Source organism: Diaphorina citri, unplaced genomic scaffold (genome assembly GCF_000475195.1).
Source record: "Diaphorina citri unplaced genomic scaffold, Diaci psyllid genome assembly version 1.1 scaffold1666, whole genome shotgun sequence".
In the NCBI taxonomy this organism is placed as follows: Eukaryota; Metazoa; Arthropoda; class Insecta; order Hemiptera; family Psyllidae; genus Diaphorina; species Diaphorina citri.
Window position 1 is genome coordinate 36,411 of NW_007379092.1, and position 13,881 is coordinate 50,291.

A 13,881-nucleotide genomic window follows, 5' to 3' on the forward strand; every position below is an offset into this window, starting at 1 on the left:
ACGGTCTTCCTGAGAGAAGAGAGAGGAGAGAGAGAGAGAGAGAGAGAGAGAGACGAGAGGGGGGAAAGTCTCACCTACAAAGTCCTTCACCGTAAAGCTTGGGCTTATAATTTTAATCTTCTTACTTCTTTTATTATTTATATATTTTTCCTACTCTCCTTAAGGCCCCCCTTGGCGTAAACCCCCCCCCCCCCCCCCTCCGCCACAAAAAGTTTCACAAAAAATTCTTCCCGAAAAAAATTCCACAGATTAATTAAAAGCCATTTTTCTTGTTTGCTATGCAAGCTTTTCCCCACCCCCTGCAGTTATAACATGAATAGTCTGTAGTTTAAATTTTTCTATTACATAATTTCTCTTCCTTTACATACCTAACTTTTAGTACATACGTAACTTTCTACATGCCCCAAAAAAGTCCAAACTCAGAGATGCCCTATAAATTTGCTCATATCAACATGCCCTTAAAAAGTTCAAAATAGACGGATGAATGCCCTAGAAACGTCGAAAATCCAATATTTAATGCAAAGTCCATCACGTGATATAATATGAATACCTATGTAGGTCTGCACCTCGGACCTCGGTAGAAACCGTAGAACAGAATGATCTGTTAGAAACAAAAGACCCTCTCTTGCCGAAGGGCAAATGGGAAACGTTAAGAAGAATTTCCAAGACATTTGACTTTAATTTAAAATAATTTGCTTGGAAAAACAACTCCAAGAAAATTGAGGGATGAAAATAAAAGCAATGGATATGTGGAGAGAAAGAATGCTTTGAAAATGAAACCCAGAAAATGAAATTAGGTTCTTGGTGGAAATATTTTGATGAAAGCTTTTTGGCTCTGCAAGCTTCTGTGGAATTGAACGACGTATGTAGGGTAGGACTGAAGTAAGAATATTCAAGGAACAAAGGGACTAGACTGAAGAGTGAAGACTGCAATCAGAAACCAACAAACTTAGGACCTTCTGAAATCCGTACCTGAAAACTGAATAGAATAGAACAACTACTAAAAATCCCTTGTACCTAAATACAGACACAGAAAACTACCCATATAAATCCCTCGCTAAGACATGCTTATTATTCCCAAGGCTAGGGATGAGGGAAGATAAAAAAATCTCAATTATAAAAGTGCAAAAAGTTCTAATCGGAAAAGAACAATCTTATTGTCTTACTTTACAAAACATACAGTAAAAAAACATTTGTTTTACAAAACGAACGGGTTAATATGGGGACAACTTTAGATACATTGTAAAAAGCTTGGACGATAGATACTTTTCTGCTTTTCTCTTCATAATATGAGGAGATAATACGCTTTTCATAGTGTTAATGCGAACACAAACAAAAGAAGAACACACAAAACGAACGGGTTAATATGGGGACAACTTTGGGTTAGGTACATTGTAAACAAGCTCGGACGAAAGATACTTTTCTCTTCATAATAAGAGGAGATAATACGCTTTTCATAGTGTTAATGCGAACACAAACAAAAGAAGAACACAACATGGGTACATTGGTAAATAAAGATATCTACATATTATTATAGGTACGAGTAAGTGGTCCATTCTGGAAGAGGATGTTAGATATTATGTAGGTACGAACGTATTTGTATTTATTTGCTTTCCATTTAGAATAAGTACATAACTTCTTTAGATTTTGGATTACTGAAACATAGTATTTTGCCACGCACCTTCAGACAAACAATTCTGTACGTATATTATACGAGTACCTATCTGCCCTAAGAACTTTCTGTCCTAGAAAAGTGTTAAATCTTCAAATGGACGGATTAAAACTCCTTGCGAAAAAAAGTTCTTCATGCAATGATGATGGGTGTGGAAATAATGGAAAGTGGAAAATGACATCTTCATAAAGTTTAATTAATTTTGAAGCAACAGCCCATCTCACTTGAACAGAATGGGGGTCTAATAGACGGAAGGCGGATTGTTGACTGGGAAATTTATGCCTACAGGGGGGTTTCAAATTTTATTTATAGACTGCGAAGCTTCAGGGAATCAGGGATAAAAAAAAGTGTTCTAAAATTCGGTCTTTCACAGTTTCCTGGCTTTTTTGTTCAGTCAGATATGCGAGTATATTTTTTTAAAAAACTTAAATCTGTACCTAATAAACACACGTTAATTGTCCACATATCTTCACAGAGCTTTTCATATAATTCTCATTCCGCTTTCTCCTGGAGGCACCTTCAAAGGATTTTGCTGATTCTTTCTTGGTCTACTTCTTCTTCATTGTTCATTCTTTACTTTTCTAACTCGGACTGCTTTTAAAGATCACAAAGCTATCTAACACACATAGTAGATCTAATAATTATGCTATGGAATATGGATTCCAGACAGCTCCATATCATACAACTGTTACTAAAACAGGTAGAAACAGATGAGTAGTGAGTACCTACTTGATGTCTACATACCGTTCATAATTATTACCAATACTGATCAACATGAAAAGGAAAAAAAAAGAAGAAGAAAAAATGCAATTTTAATTAACTTTGTCAAATGCCTCTTTGGAAAAAAAAGAAGACATATCTATTTACAAATATGGTAATATTTCCTTTACAGACTTGTAATCTTGTAAATCAACTAATTAGGTACAATCGTACAATCGAGTCTGAATGCGAATTGCAATATATCAAACGGTTCTTCATATGCATTATTATGCACAAATACGAGTTGATGAGTGATATATGCACAATATGCATTAGAATCTGCATAATTAGGCATCAGTATACTAGTCGTATACTTTAGAATCTTTATATGATTACCTGGGAATAAATGTTGTGCAAATATGCATCCCAATGAAGTTTTAAGAAGAAAAAATGCAATTTTAATTAACTTTGTCAAATGCCTCTTTGGAAAAAAAAAAGAAGACATATGTATTTACAAATATGGTAATATTTCCTTTACAGACTTGTAATCTTGTAAATCAACTAATTAGGTACAATCAAGTCTGAATGCGAATTGCAATATATCAAACGGTTCTTCATATGCAATATTATGCACAAATACGAGTTGATGAGTGATATATGCACAATATGCATTAGAATCTGCATAATTAGACATCAGTATACTAGTCGTATACTTTAGAATCTTTATATGATTACCTGGGAATAAATGTTGTGCAAATATGCATCCCAATGAAGTTTTATTGCATAAATTGACATCCGGAAAGCATTTGATCTTTGTGTGTTCACACAAGTATGCTTTTTTTACCTTTTGTATGAGCTTTCAAAAAGTGCATCTTTTCATATAATATGGTAATATTTCTCTTTGTTTTTTATAATTATTATGCATGTGATATGATTTATGTGCACTGATTTTCTTCACATTCTCGCTGGCAAAATGAATTTTCAATAATGTCTGTAGCCGAAAAATGCATTTATTTCTTCGGAAAATCAGGTAGACTAAGAGATGCTTTTTTTACCTTTTGTATGAGCTTTCAAAAAGTGCATTGCTTCATATAATATGGTAATATTTCTCTTTGTTTTTTATAATTATCTATTATGCATGTGATATGATTTATGTGCACTGATTTTTTTCACATTCTCGCTGGCAAAATGAATTTTCAATAATGTCTGTAGCCGAAAAATGCATTTATTTCTTCGGAAAATCAGGTAGACTAAGACAGATACTTGGACAGTTTTCTTGGTAGTTTGATATTCGGTTCTGAGGGCTATTTATCTAGCTATTCATTTAGAAATCCAAATTAGGTTAACAAGGTGATCCAAATAAAGTTTTACAAGGGTTGTTGTAAATTATTTTCAAAGTGTGTGTTTTGATGGCAAAACCTTCGTCTTTTAACGTTCCTCCCTGAAACAGATGGTTAATATGACCAAGTAGGTATCTGTCTAACTCTACTATTATTATAGTTAGGATGGTATTTATCAAGGAAAATATTTTGTCTTCCGTGTATTTTCTTGAAATAATTTTCAAGTAAAAACCGCACACACACGATTTTACAGCTTAATTCTTACAATTAGGCCAGGCTTGTCCTTCGTGGGTCTGAAATGACACCGTAATTAGAATCAAGTTCATTTTTGCATGGGTTTTTATTTATTTAATTACGAATAATATGTTTTCAGGTGCGGCAGGACATTGGGACTGGTGAAGCACAACAGATATTTCCCCCAAAGTTGGATAGAATTCCCCATCTGATCACCGTACAGACTACAGAATGGATTAAAATTTGCAATTGTAGAAGTTCTTAGTTCTCGTAGTTTTTGTAGGCAAAGTTGAGATTTTTTTTAGAATCCTGCTTTTCTGCTTTTTTTTCGTGTCCGTTAGAAAATTGGTCGCTTGATAATTTAGGGATACCTCCATCTCCGGAATCTCCGCTCTACCAAAAGAGTCCTTTGGATTCTCAGCGTCCTGTGGTTTACTTGGTTGTATTTTCCTTTCAGAACCGATTCAGATGGCACTATCACGCCAAAAGAGGGGAAACAAGGCTCAGAAGAGGGGAAATTTCGCAAGGAAAATACCTACAATTATTCCTTGTCGCTCTTCAATGCGGCCAGTGTTCGGCCGCTCTAATGATCATCATGGTCAGGATATTTTTTTACTTTTTATATATTTTGTCTTTTTTTATATAAATTTATTTTTAATAAGAAATAATTATGACAATAGGTTGGTTTTATCATTTTGTTATGAAGGTAGGATAATTATAGTAATTATGCGTTATTTGTTTTTAATTCATAGGACAGCACAAGTTCAGAGTATACAGGGCTTGATGAAATCTGGTTCCAAGAATGTTGATATTGTGTTTGAAGTTGTCCTTCGTGGATCTGATATGACACTTTTGAAGATGATCACCAAAGCAGTATTTGTAGAGCTGGTGAAAGTTATAGTGAAATAAGATGGGGATAAAGGTAACTGCACTACAGGCAAAAGGGGACTACACTACAATTGGACCTGGAACAAAGGATTTTGGTGAATTGAAAAAAAAAAAAAAAATGAGCTACATTTGGGGCAAATGGAAGTTCCACAGGGGTCCCATAACTCTCGAACGATGTTGATGTGATGTTGATGAAATTTGGTAGAAATGTTCAACATAGAGAGTATGTTTTCACACTTAACTTTAAGGCTTAATCAAACCTTTCCCAAAGCCCAAAGAGCTCAATTTTGAGTTAACGGACTCCCGTAAGGTTCATTTTTCTGAATGAGTGTCATGCTGAACCACTACTTCCAGCGCACCCTGTTGGACATAGTGATTTTCACATACAGTACAGTGGACATTGTTCTCAATACACACAATTAAACATGCGATGAATTCTCAGCCCTAGATATGACCATGGACACCAACAGGAACAGAGAATCAAAATATGAGGACAAATAAATAAATAAATAGAAAAATAATACAATAAAATGGGTATTGACCAGCCTAAAAATTTGTAACATCCACTAAAAAACTGTAAAAAAAAACTGTCCATTGGAAGTTTTGGCGAATAATACGAAAATTAATATAGGACAAGGAAAGTAAAAAATGAAGCTCAAGTTCACTCATAGCGTAAATTTGTCACATCCACTAAAATCTACCTCGTAAACTACCCGCTAAAAATAACAGGAAAATAAGGTCAGAAATGGGAATTTTGAAATCGCCAAAAATTGGGCTTAGTCACGTGGTCACACAGTTTCCACCTTCCCTCTCTCCGCCTCTCACACCTAAACAAACAACAGATGTCAAAAAGAAGAGAGAGAAGAAGTGGTGTCGCGGATTTCGCGATTTTGTTCGCGGATTTGGCGATTATGTTCGAGGATTTGGCGATTATGTTCGCGGATTTCGCGATTTTGTTCGCGGATTTGGCGATTATGTTCGCGGATTTGGCGATTATGTTCGCGGAAAAGAAGTGGTAAAGAGGAAGACAAAAGAAAGAAGGAAGGAAGGAGAAGTGTGTGAAGAAGAAGGAAAAAGAATAAGAGAATCAAAAGTGAGGGTGTACCAATGTGAAATCGCACATTGCTTTTATTAATAGTTCAATAATGCAGTATTTAATTAAGCATCCCTTGTGCCTTACTCTTCTTTTTAGTTTCCATTATTTTCTACTTTCTTCTGTTCCTCCTCTTTTTTTCCCAAAGACGAAGGAGAAGACAAACCAAAGATCAACTTTTCTGTGGTATACTTTCCCCGACAGCCGGACACTTATACAAAGCGACCTCGAACCAATAAGATTTGAGTAAGCACCTCATGTAAGCTGTAAGGTACTCCTGACACTTGTACAAAGCTCCCTCAAACCAATAAGATTTGAGCGAACACCTCACGAACATATGTGATGTACCCCCCGGCCCTAACGCATACTTGACCATTGATCAATCCACTCACCCCCACAATCCCTCACACCCATTCAAACGCACACCAGAACACAGTTTTACACATAAACAACATCTTTACCCTTTGCCTTGTCGAAGCTTTCAACCCTTTGGGGGACGTCAGTCCTAGAGAGATTCAACCCTTTGGGGGACGTCAGTCCTAGAGAGTGCCTAAGAAGTAAGTGAAGTTGATAAAGTTACCATTCCTCATTCCTACAATCTTGATATGGATCTTCCAAAGTTACCGAGCTTAGATATTATTAGGCTAGGCAATCTAGGCATTCACGCTGTGACGGTCTGAGTATGACGGTCTTAAATAAATAAAGGTCTGAGTATGACGGTCTTAAATAAATAAAGGTCTGAGTATGACGGTCTTAAATAAATAAAGGTCTGAGTAGGAATTTTCTCGAGAGTCACGCCGTGAAATTTCTGTGTATGCAATATGCCAAAGGATCTAGCCTTTGAAGATCTCGGGAGGGTAAATTTAATAGTACAGCCTTTTTTGAAACTAAAGGTATTCTGAAAGAATTTGAAGGTGCTTGCTTTTCCAAAGTTTCTCTTTTTTAGCTCTGTTAGCTGTTCGCCTTTATTTCTATAGCCATTGAAATTTCAAGATTTTTGGCAGTGTTATCTGTTACCTACTAGTAAATTATATCCACTTAGATGGTATAATGCTAATATGTACCTGCAATACCTATCTATTTACCTGTTATGAACGGAACTTCAATCTTGTCACCAACTGAAATAGAATATAAAAAAGTCAAGCCACTCAATGGGTTGATACAAAAAGTTTACGGGTTTTTCCTTTTCCCCGAGAAAAAAGCACGTGGTTTTTCTCATGTTGGAGAAAAAGGAAAGTGTTTGTGTGAAGAAAAACAGAAAGAAATATCCTCACAAGGGAATTTCCCGTCCAGTTTTCTTCGCCAAGTCGGGAAAAAATATCGCAGAAAAATAGCCATGTCTAGACTTGGATAAAGCTTTTGATCGAATGTCCAGTTTTTTTTTCCGTAAAAAATAACCAAGTTCAGTGCTTGATACAGTCGTCTTTCGTTTGTTGGTGTTACGAAGGTGAATTCATTAAAATATGTATGTTAAAGTTCATCTAATTTCTATGAATGTATTTTAAAATCAATCTTTTTACGATTTTCTTTTTCTTTTCTATGCCAATATCTTTCAATAAGGAAATCTTGTTTAAGTGATTAGCTGATTAGTAATCTTTTCTGATGTTTGACAAGGACCAGCACCGGTGATGCAGAAATCAAATTTCTTTGGCCTAAAAGGTAAGATTTGTCCATGTTTCCATCCTTATCTCCTTCTTCATACCCCTGTTTCGTTTTTATGTTAAAGAAAGGAAAAATTTCAGACCCAATATTGGGAAATTCAACCTTGTGGGACGAAAGAGCCTTCTAGATCCCAAGAGCCAACAAGTTTATCCCGCACTGAAAGGGAACACATTTTTTTCCCATCCCCTCTACCTCCCTCTCCAGATGACCCCCTCCCCTACCTCCATCTATTCCAGTGACCAGTTCTCCCTATCTTTCCCCTCTCTCCCTCTCTTTTCCCTCTCTCCCTCCATTTTTCCCCTCCCTCAAGTCAAGTTGAGTGAACTTTTTAATTAAACATTCCGTGTTTTTATTTCTCCTAATAAGTTTCAGCTTTTTTCTCTCTTCTCTTCTCTTCGCATTTCCTTCATTTATTTCTTTTCGCCTCTATTTCTTCATTTATTATTATTCTCTCCTTCCTTCTTGACCAGCGCCTGTTATTTCTTACCCTTTAATTCGTTCTTTTTTCTCTCTCTCTTTGGTGCTTCCTCCTAATTTGTGCGAAATCTGTGGGAACTTTGTCTGTTATGAAGTTGGTAACGTGACGTTACAAGTTTAAGTTCAGTGAATTGCTTGTAGCTAATGTAGCTGGTTGTTTTTAGATGTAGACCTCAATCCAATCACAGAGTCCCGTAGAAACAGAGAAGGGGAAGTGTACGGTATTTCCTACCCGTACGACATTACCTCGCTTTACCTTATATTAATAGATCTTTTTAAGTTGGTAGGTAACTAATTTATGCTGTGGAGATTTTTTACCAAGTTTCATGGAAATTGGACTGAGGATTTAAGAGATACCGTGTTACAAACAGAGAAATAGGTACTGAGCTAATTAGTTAATCTAATTACCCGTGTACTTACTCAAAAAGGTCGATATGAAAATGACACATCACTTCGATCTATCAATATCAAATCTAGTTTGGAGTTGGGACTCCTTCATCTTGAAATCTTAAATGCCACAGGGAGAGAGAGAGGGAGTAAGAGAGAGAGAGAGAGAGAGAGAGAGAAACTGGAGAAAACAATGTGCTACATGTTCAATTTGAAAGACTTTCCTTACATTTTCATTAAAAATCTCTCCTCTCTCTCTCTCTCTCTCTATCTCTCTCTCTCTCTCTCTCCCTCCCTCTCTCTCTCTCTCCCTCCCTCCTATTTTTTTCTTCTTATTCATATTCATTGGGTCAGCCCGACGCCTTTTAATATGAAAAACATTTTCATAATCTTTTTAAATAAAAATAGAAAAGGAGAACTAGCGAAAGAGACGGCAAGAAAGAGAGAGAGAGCGAAAGAGACGGCGAGAAAGAGAGAGGGAGAGAGAGAGGGGGGGAGAGGGAGAGAACTGTCTTACATGAAATCTTGTTGAGAAAAATGGAATAGACAAAAATGCCAGGGATGGAGGATTAAGAGGTTTGACAGAGGGAACTGTAACTGCTATGGTCTTATCGTCCCGAAATCGAAGAGAGAAGGAAGACAGGATAGGAAAAAGCCAGCCGTTCCGAGAACGAACATTATCCCATCAGGATAAAATCCGCCCCGGGCGGAAATCGAACCCGCGCATACAAGGCAGACGCACTACCAACTAAGCTAACCAGGCTGGCAAGTAGATAATTTGATTAGTTAGTTTGCTTTCTATTTGAATAGATAGCCAAGGACCTAGTACTGATCTAGTAAGGTGTTTGATTTCACTGTATGTATAATTTCTAAGGTTTTATTGGGACGATACGGTGGTTTTACCCTCCATTCCGCGTCACTCGCCTGACCGCCTTAGATTAACCTCTTATTTTAGGTGGCAGCAGCACGCGATTACTCAAATGATCAGCACCCATTCAGATACCAATGGCGCTGGCGCTGATTTCCAGATACCAATTGATTACCAGTGTTCCATTGGAACTGATGAATTCAACGTACTCTCGCCGAGCCGTGCACCGCTCCAGGCTTAGTCAGAAATCAAACTGTAGAACTGAGAATGAAAACCAGTTGAGGCCCAAATTGACTTTCCGAAGTCGACCAAAAACTGTGTGCACACATAATCGACGCCTTCGATCGATGGTCGATCGACGAGGTGAATCTATGTTGTCGAGGCAGTGTACGATTTCAGTCGATGTCGATCGTCATTGATTGGCGGTGTCGACTATGTGTGGACACAACTACTTCTCGTTCTTTCAATTGACCACAAGGAAAAGGATTCGTCCAGCCCTGAAACAAAAGAACAAAAGCAGGGGAAGACGCGGGGCAAAGTGGGGAGCGAAAAAAGGGGGAACCGGAATCTTAAGACGCCGAAATAAATGAGAGAGAATTAAGTAAACATGGCGAAGAAAAAATTCCAACAGAAGAAATAAAAACAAAAAAAAAAAATAATTCCCTAAAAATTTTACGACTCTTTAAGCCCTTTATACATATTTCTGAATGAGTTTATACATAGACTAAATGAGAGAGAATTAAGTAAACATGGCGAAGAAAAAATTCCAACAGAAGAAATAAAAACAAAAAAAATAATTCCCTAAAAATTTTACGACCCTTTAAGCCCTTTATACATATGTATTAAGCCGTTTATACATATGTATGGTTTATGTTCAACCATCCACCAGGGCTAATGAGAAAAATGAATTTGGTTTTTCGAGATAAATATTTATATGTTTTTTTCTTGATCCGAAAAAAAAAAGTTGTGAAACACAAAATTTGTTGACCCACTGCGAAAAATAAGCGATAAAAGTTTTATGTCCCTCAAAAAGATAGATCTTTCCTTTTCCAATCAGCTCGGTCGTTCTCGGTAATATTAATTTTATTGTGTCCGAAATGATTTCAATGGTCTTCGTTTATAGTGGAACCCCCTGTATATTTCGTTTATAATGTAACCCCCTGTATTTTTTGTTTATAGTGGAACCCCCCGTATATTTCAAGTTGACGAAATCTGTCAGGGAACTTTTGCCTCGCTCAATCATCTTTTCATTATTTTGTCGTTCCTTTCGACAATTTTATCTTCTTTTGTTTTCCCCTGACGATGATGGAGATGGAGACGCTTCTCTTCATTTGCATACTCGTTTCCCATCCACCACTCATTTCTTTACATCCACAACTTTAGAATCCGTTTTGAAAAATTCATAGAACTCTGGTACCGCTGGCTTTGGTATACGTCGTGTTTTACACAGAACAAATGGTTAGATTTATCCTCTTTTTGGGCATTCATATTATCTTTGGCTCAAATCCTTGATGGCTCAAGATCTCAAGGCATAACGGTCCTTGACGACCAATAATCGGGTTTATTAGATTGACAAAGTCTTGGTAGTTTTGTCATCTCCACTAACGCAAAATTTCGAATATTAGTGGATGTGACGAAATTACCAAAATAGTAAAGACTGATTCAAGCCAAACGAGTCTCATTGTTTATTTTACCCCTAGAAAAAAGATCATTAAAAATAACATTTCTATACATTTAAGTAGGTATTAATTAACCTAGTCTCTATTTTCTTCTTTTCCCCAGATTTAAAATGAAACTGTCCAAAGTGGGGAACCAGACCAATTCCCAGGACCCGACCGCGGTCCAATCACGAGTGTTTGTGGGCAACCTGAACACGTTTCAATGCAGCAAGACAGATCTGGAGAGGATGTTCCAAAGATACGGAAGACTGGCTGGTGAGTGGTTTTAACCTTCTATTATCGTAAAAAAAACAGTGGTTGGGTGGACGAACACCTCTAGAAAAACATTACTACTTTCAATGGAAAAAGGAAAAAAATTGGTAATTTTAGTAGTGACTAATTTTTTACACATTTTTAATCTTCTCATCACTCCCAAATAAAATACAGTTTAATTTTTTGGTCCTTCGGCCGGATTCGGTTTTTATGATTTCCGATCAAAAAAATAAACAAAAATTCGCACACACATAAATGATTTATCGTTTAGCGTTCCTAATTGGGACTAATCTGCTATTCACAATACAGAGAGGAAGAGTATAATAAATAATTTTAAAATATAATTGACACTAAATATAAAACACAAATATAAATACGGGGTGGGAGGGAAATGCTTTGTTTTTTATTCGCTAAGGATGACCTTTGTTAGGAAACGGGTAATAAATATCATATCAAATCCCCATTGTTTCTGGAGACCCTTTCAATAATTTTATCTCATGTGAGTGTAAATTATTTCCAATACTTGTCGTTTATACTGGGTGTGTGAGTTGGTTTGCAGTTTGTTGGAAATATTGTTCAGGGTGTTCCTATACTTTTCCCAGAACAGATGTTTCCAAAAATGCTGCCTTTCTTTTTTTTTCAACAAAATAAATTGCTGCATCTTTAACATCAGACTTCGTAACCAATTGCGTTTTAAAGATTTTATATGTTTTAAAACAAAGATTGAGTCGAATCGGATTTTGTTTTGTTCCAAACCAGTCTTCAACATTTATTGTAATTTTGCCACATCCACCAATTTTTCGTCACCTAAATTCTCATTATTTTCTATCCAAATTCGGACGTATTTTACTGTTTACCCGAAAACTAGTGTCAACAAACTTGTCTAATGTCCACCGAAATCTCTCGCTACATTCACCTTACGTGTCATAGTAAATAAGACCACATTACCCTCGTAATTTCGTCACCTCCTAAATCCCGCCACATAAAACATCATCTTACGTCATTTCGTACTTGTCTCCTTAGCGTAATTGATTCCAACACCCATCAGAGGAGAAAAATGATTAATTTAGAAATTAAACATAAATACATGAAACAATACATTATATTATAGGTGTATAGGAGAAAAAAAAGTAACATAAAACATAAATGTGGTGGGTAAGTAGGTAGGTAGGTACCTATATGGTATTGCTTGGAAAGGAGGGTTAGAAGGAGGATGAAGAAGGAGAAAAATAAGGGGAGGGGGAAAGAAGGATAAGAAGGATGGGTCGAGGGAGAAGAAAGGAGAAAAGGGAAGAGGAAGGAGGGGTAGAACGAAATCAAGAAGAGGGAGAAGGAGGAGAGAGAAAATGGGGGTTGAGGGAGAAGAAGCAGGAGAAAAAGAAAAAAAATGTAAAACACTATGGACTCAGGAAATTACCGGCCTTTTTTTCATATCTTTCTCCACTTCCTTCGTCTCATTCTTCGTTTTCTGCTTCTTCTTCTTCTCTTCCTCCTCCTCTTCTCTCTTTCTCTCTCTCTCTCTTATTTTTCCATTTGTATCTCCACACGCTGGAATTCCTCTCACCTTTTTATATATTTATTTATTTTCTTCATTCATGTTTCGGGGCAATATTGTAGCCCAAGTCTTTCTCAACTTTGGAAATTTAGGAGGCTATCAGTAGGGTTTACTTCGGTGGTGTGGTGATCTGGGTACTCTTCCAGTAAAGAGGAGGTCGCGGGTTCAATCCTACAATGGACCTTTACCTCATAATTCTTATAACCTCTTGTCCTAGTTGTAAGGAGCATAGGTACATATAGTTCTAAAGGTTTGGTGTCAGAGAATCTTCCACTCAAGGGTTCTGTCTTATAATAAGCATCGAAATACTGAAGGAAAATTTGGTAGATTTTGCCAATTTTCTTCCTTTGCGTGTTAGTCAAGGCGCCAAACAACCATTCTTCACAAAACTGGGAGAGAGCAATTCGGTGTTTTCTTAAGGTGATAAATTCGAACACAAATGTGGGGTGTTGCCATTGGCGGTGGCAAAAGTATCATCATTTAGGACCGCTGCAACATGCCAAAAATTATGAAGCCAGACAAGTCCGAGTATTTTGTAGATTTATCAATCAAGACTAGATTATTACGTAAGAGAATATTCACCCCTAATGACATAATAATTATGGGGATAGAATTAAACATAATTTCGAAGTTACTCAATAATTCAACTCCATATTTTGATTTTTTCCTCTTTTAGAGTAAAAGGAGGGGGAGAGAGCGAGAGGAAGGGAAAGAAAGAGTGAGAGTGAGTGTGTTGGTGCTAAAGAACAAGGGGAACACACACACAGAGAGAAAGAGAATTTAGAGGAGCAAAAATCCACAAAACCAGATGATGTGGTTCATGTGGTGAGTTTTATAACACGTCACGATTTCCACATAAAGAAATAAACATAATAAAAACCACCATTAGATTGAAATAAAACCGCCATCACCATTGGAAATGAATTTAATATTGATGACATAGGTACGGCATTTGTGACGCTTCGTGACGGCATTACCGGTAATAAAACGGTCATAATGGCCGTTCATTTCAACGGGGCACGATTTTCGATCTTTAATATGTATTTGTGAATTCGAGAATCCTGTGATATACGAG

At 36.7% G+C, this 13,881-nt stretch overlaps 1 protein-coding gene across 1 annotated transcript in view; it reads left to right on the forward strand.

Moving 5' to 3' along the window:
- The window catches only part of LOC103516796 (pre-mRNA 3'-end-processing factor FIP1), a 35,282-nt gene extending 30,428 nt beyond the window's left edge, over positions 1 to 4,854 (forward strand). The window contains exons 4-5 of the mRNA XM_026829087.1: positions 4,085 to 4,134; positions 4,698 to 4,854. Of these exons, the coding sequence (XP_026684888.1) occupies positions 4,085 to 4,134; positions 4,698 to 4,854 (207 nt within the window). The remainder of the gene's footprint in view (positions 1 to 4,084; positions 4,135 to 4,697) is intronic.
- The last annotated feature ends 9,027 nt before the right edge of the window (positions 4,855 to 13,881 follow it).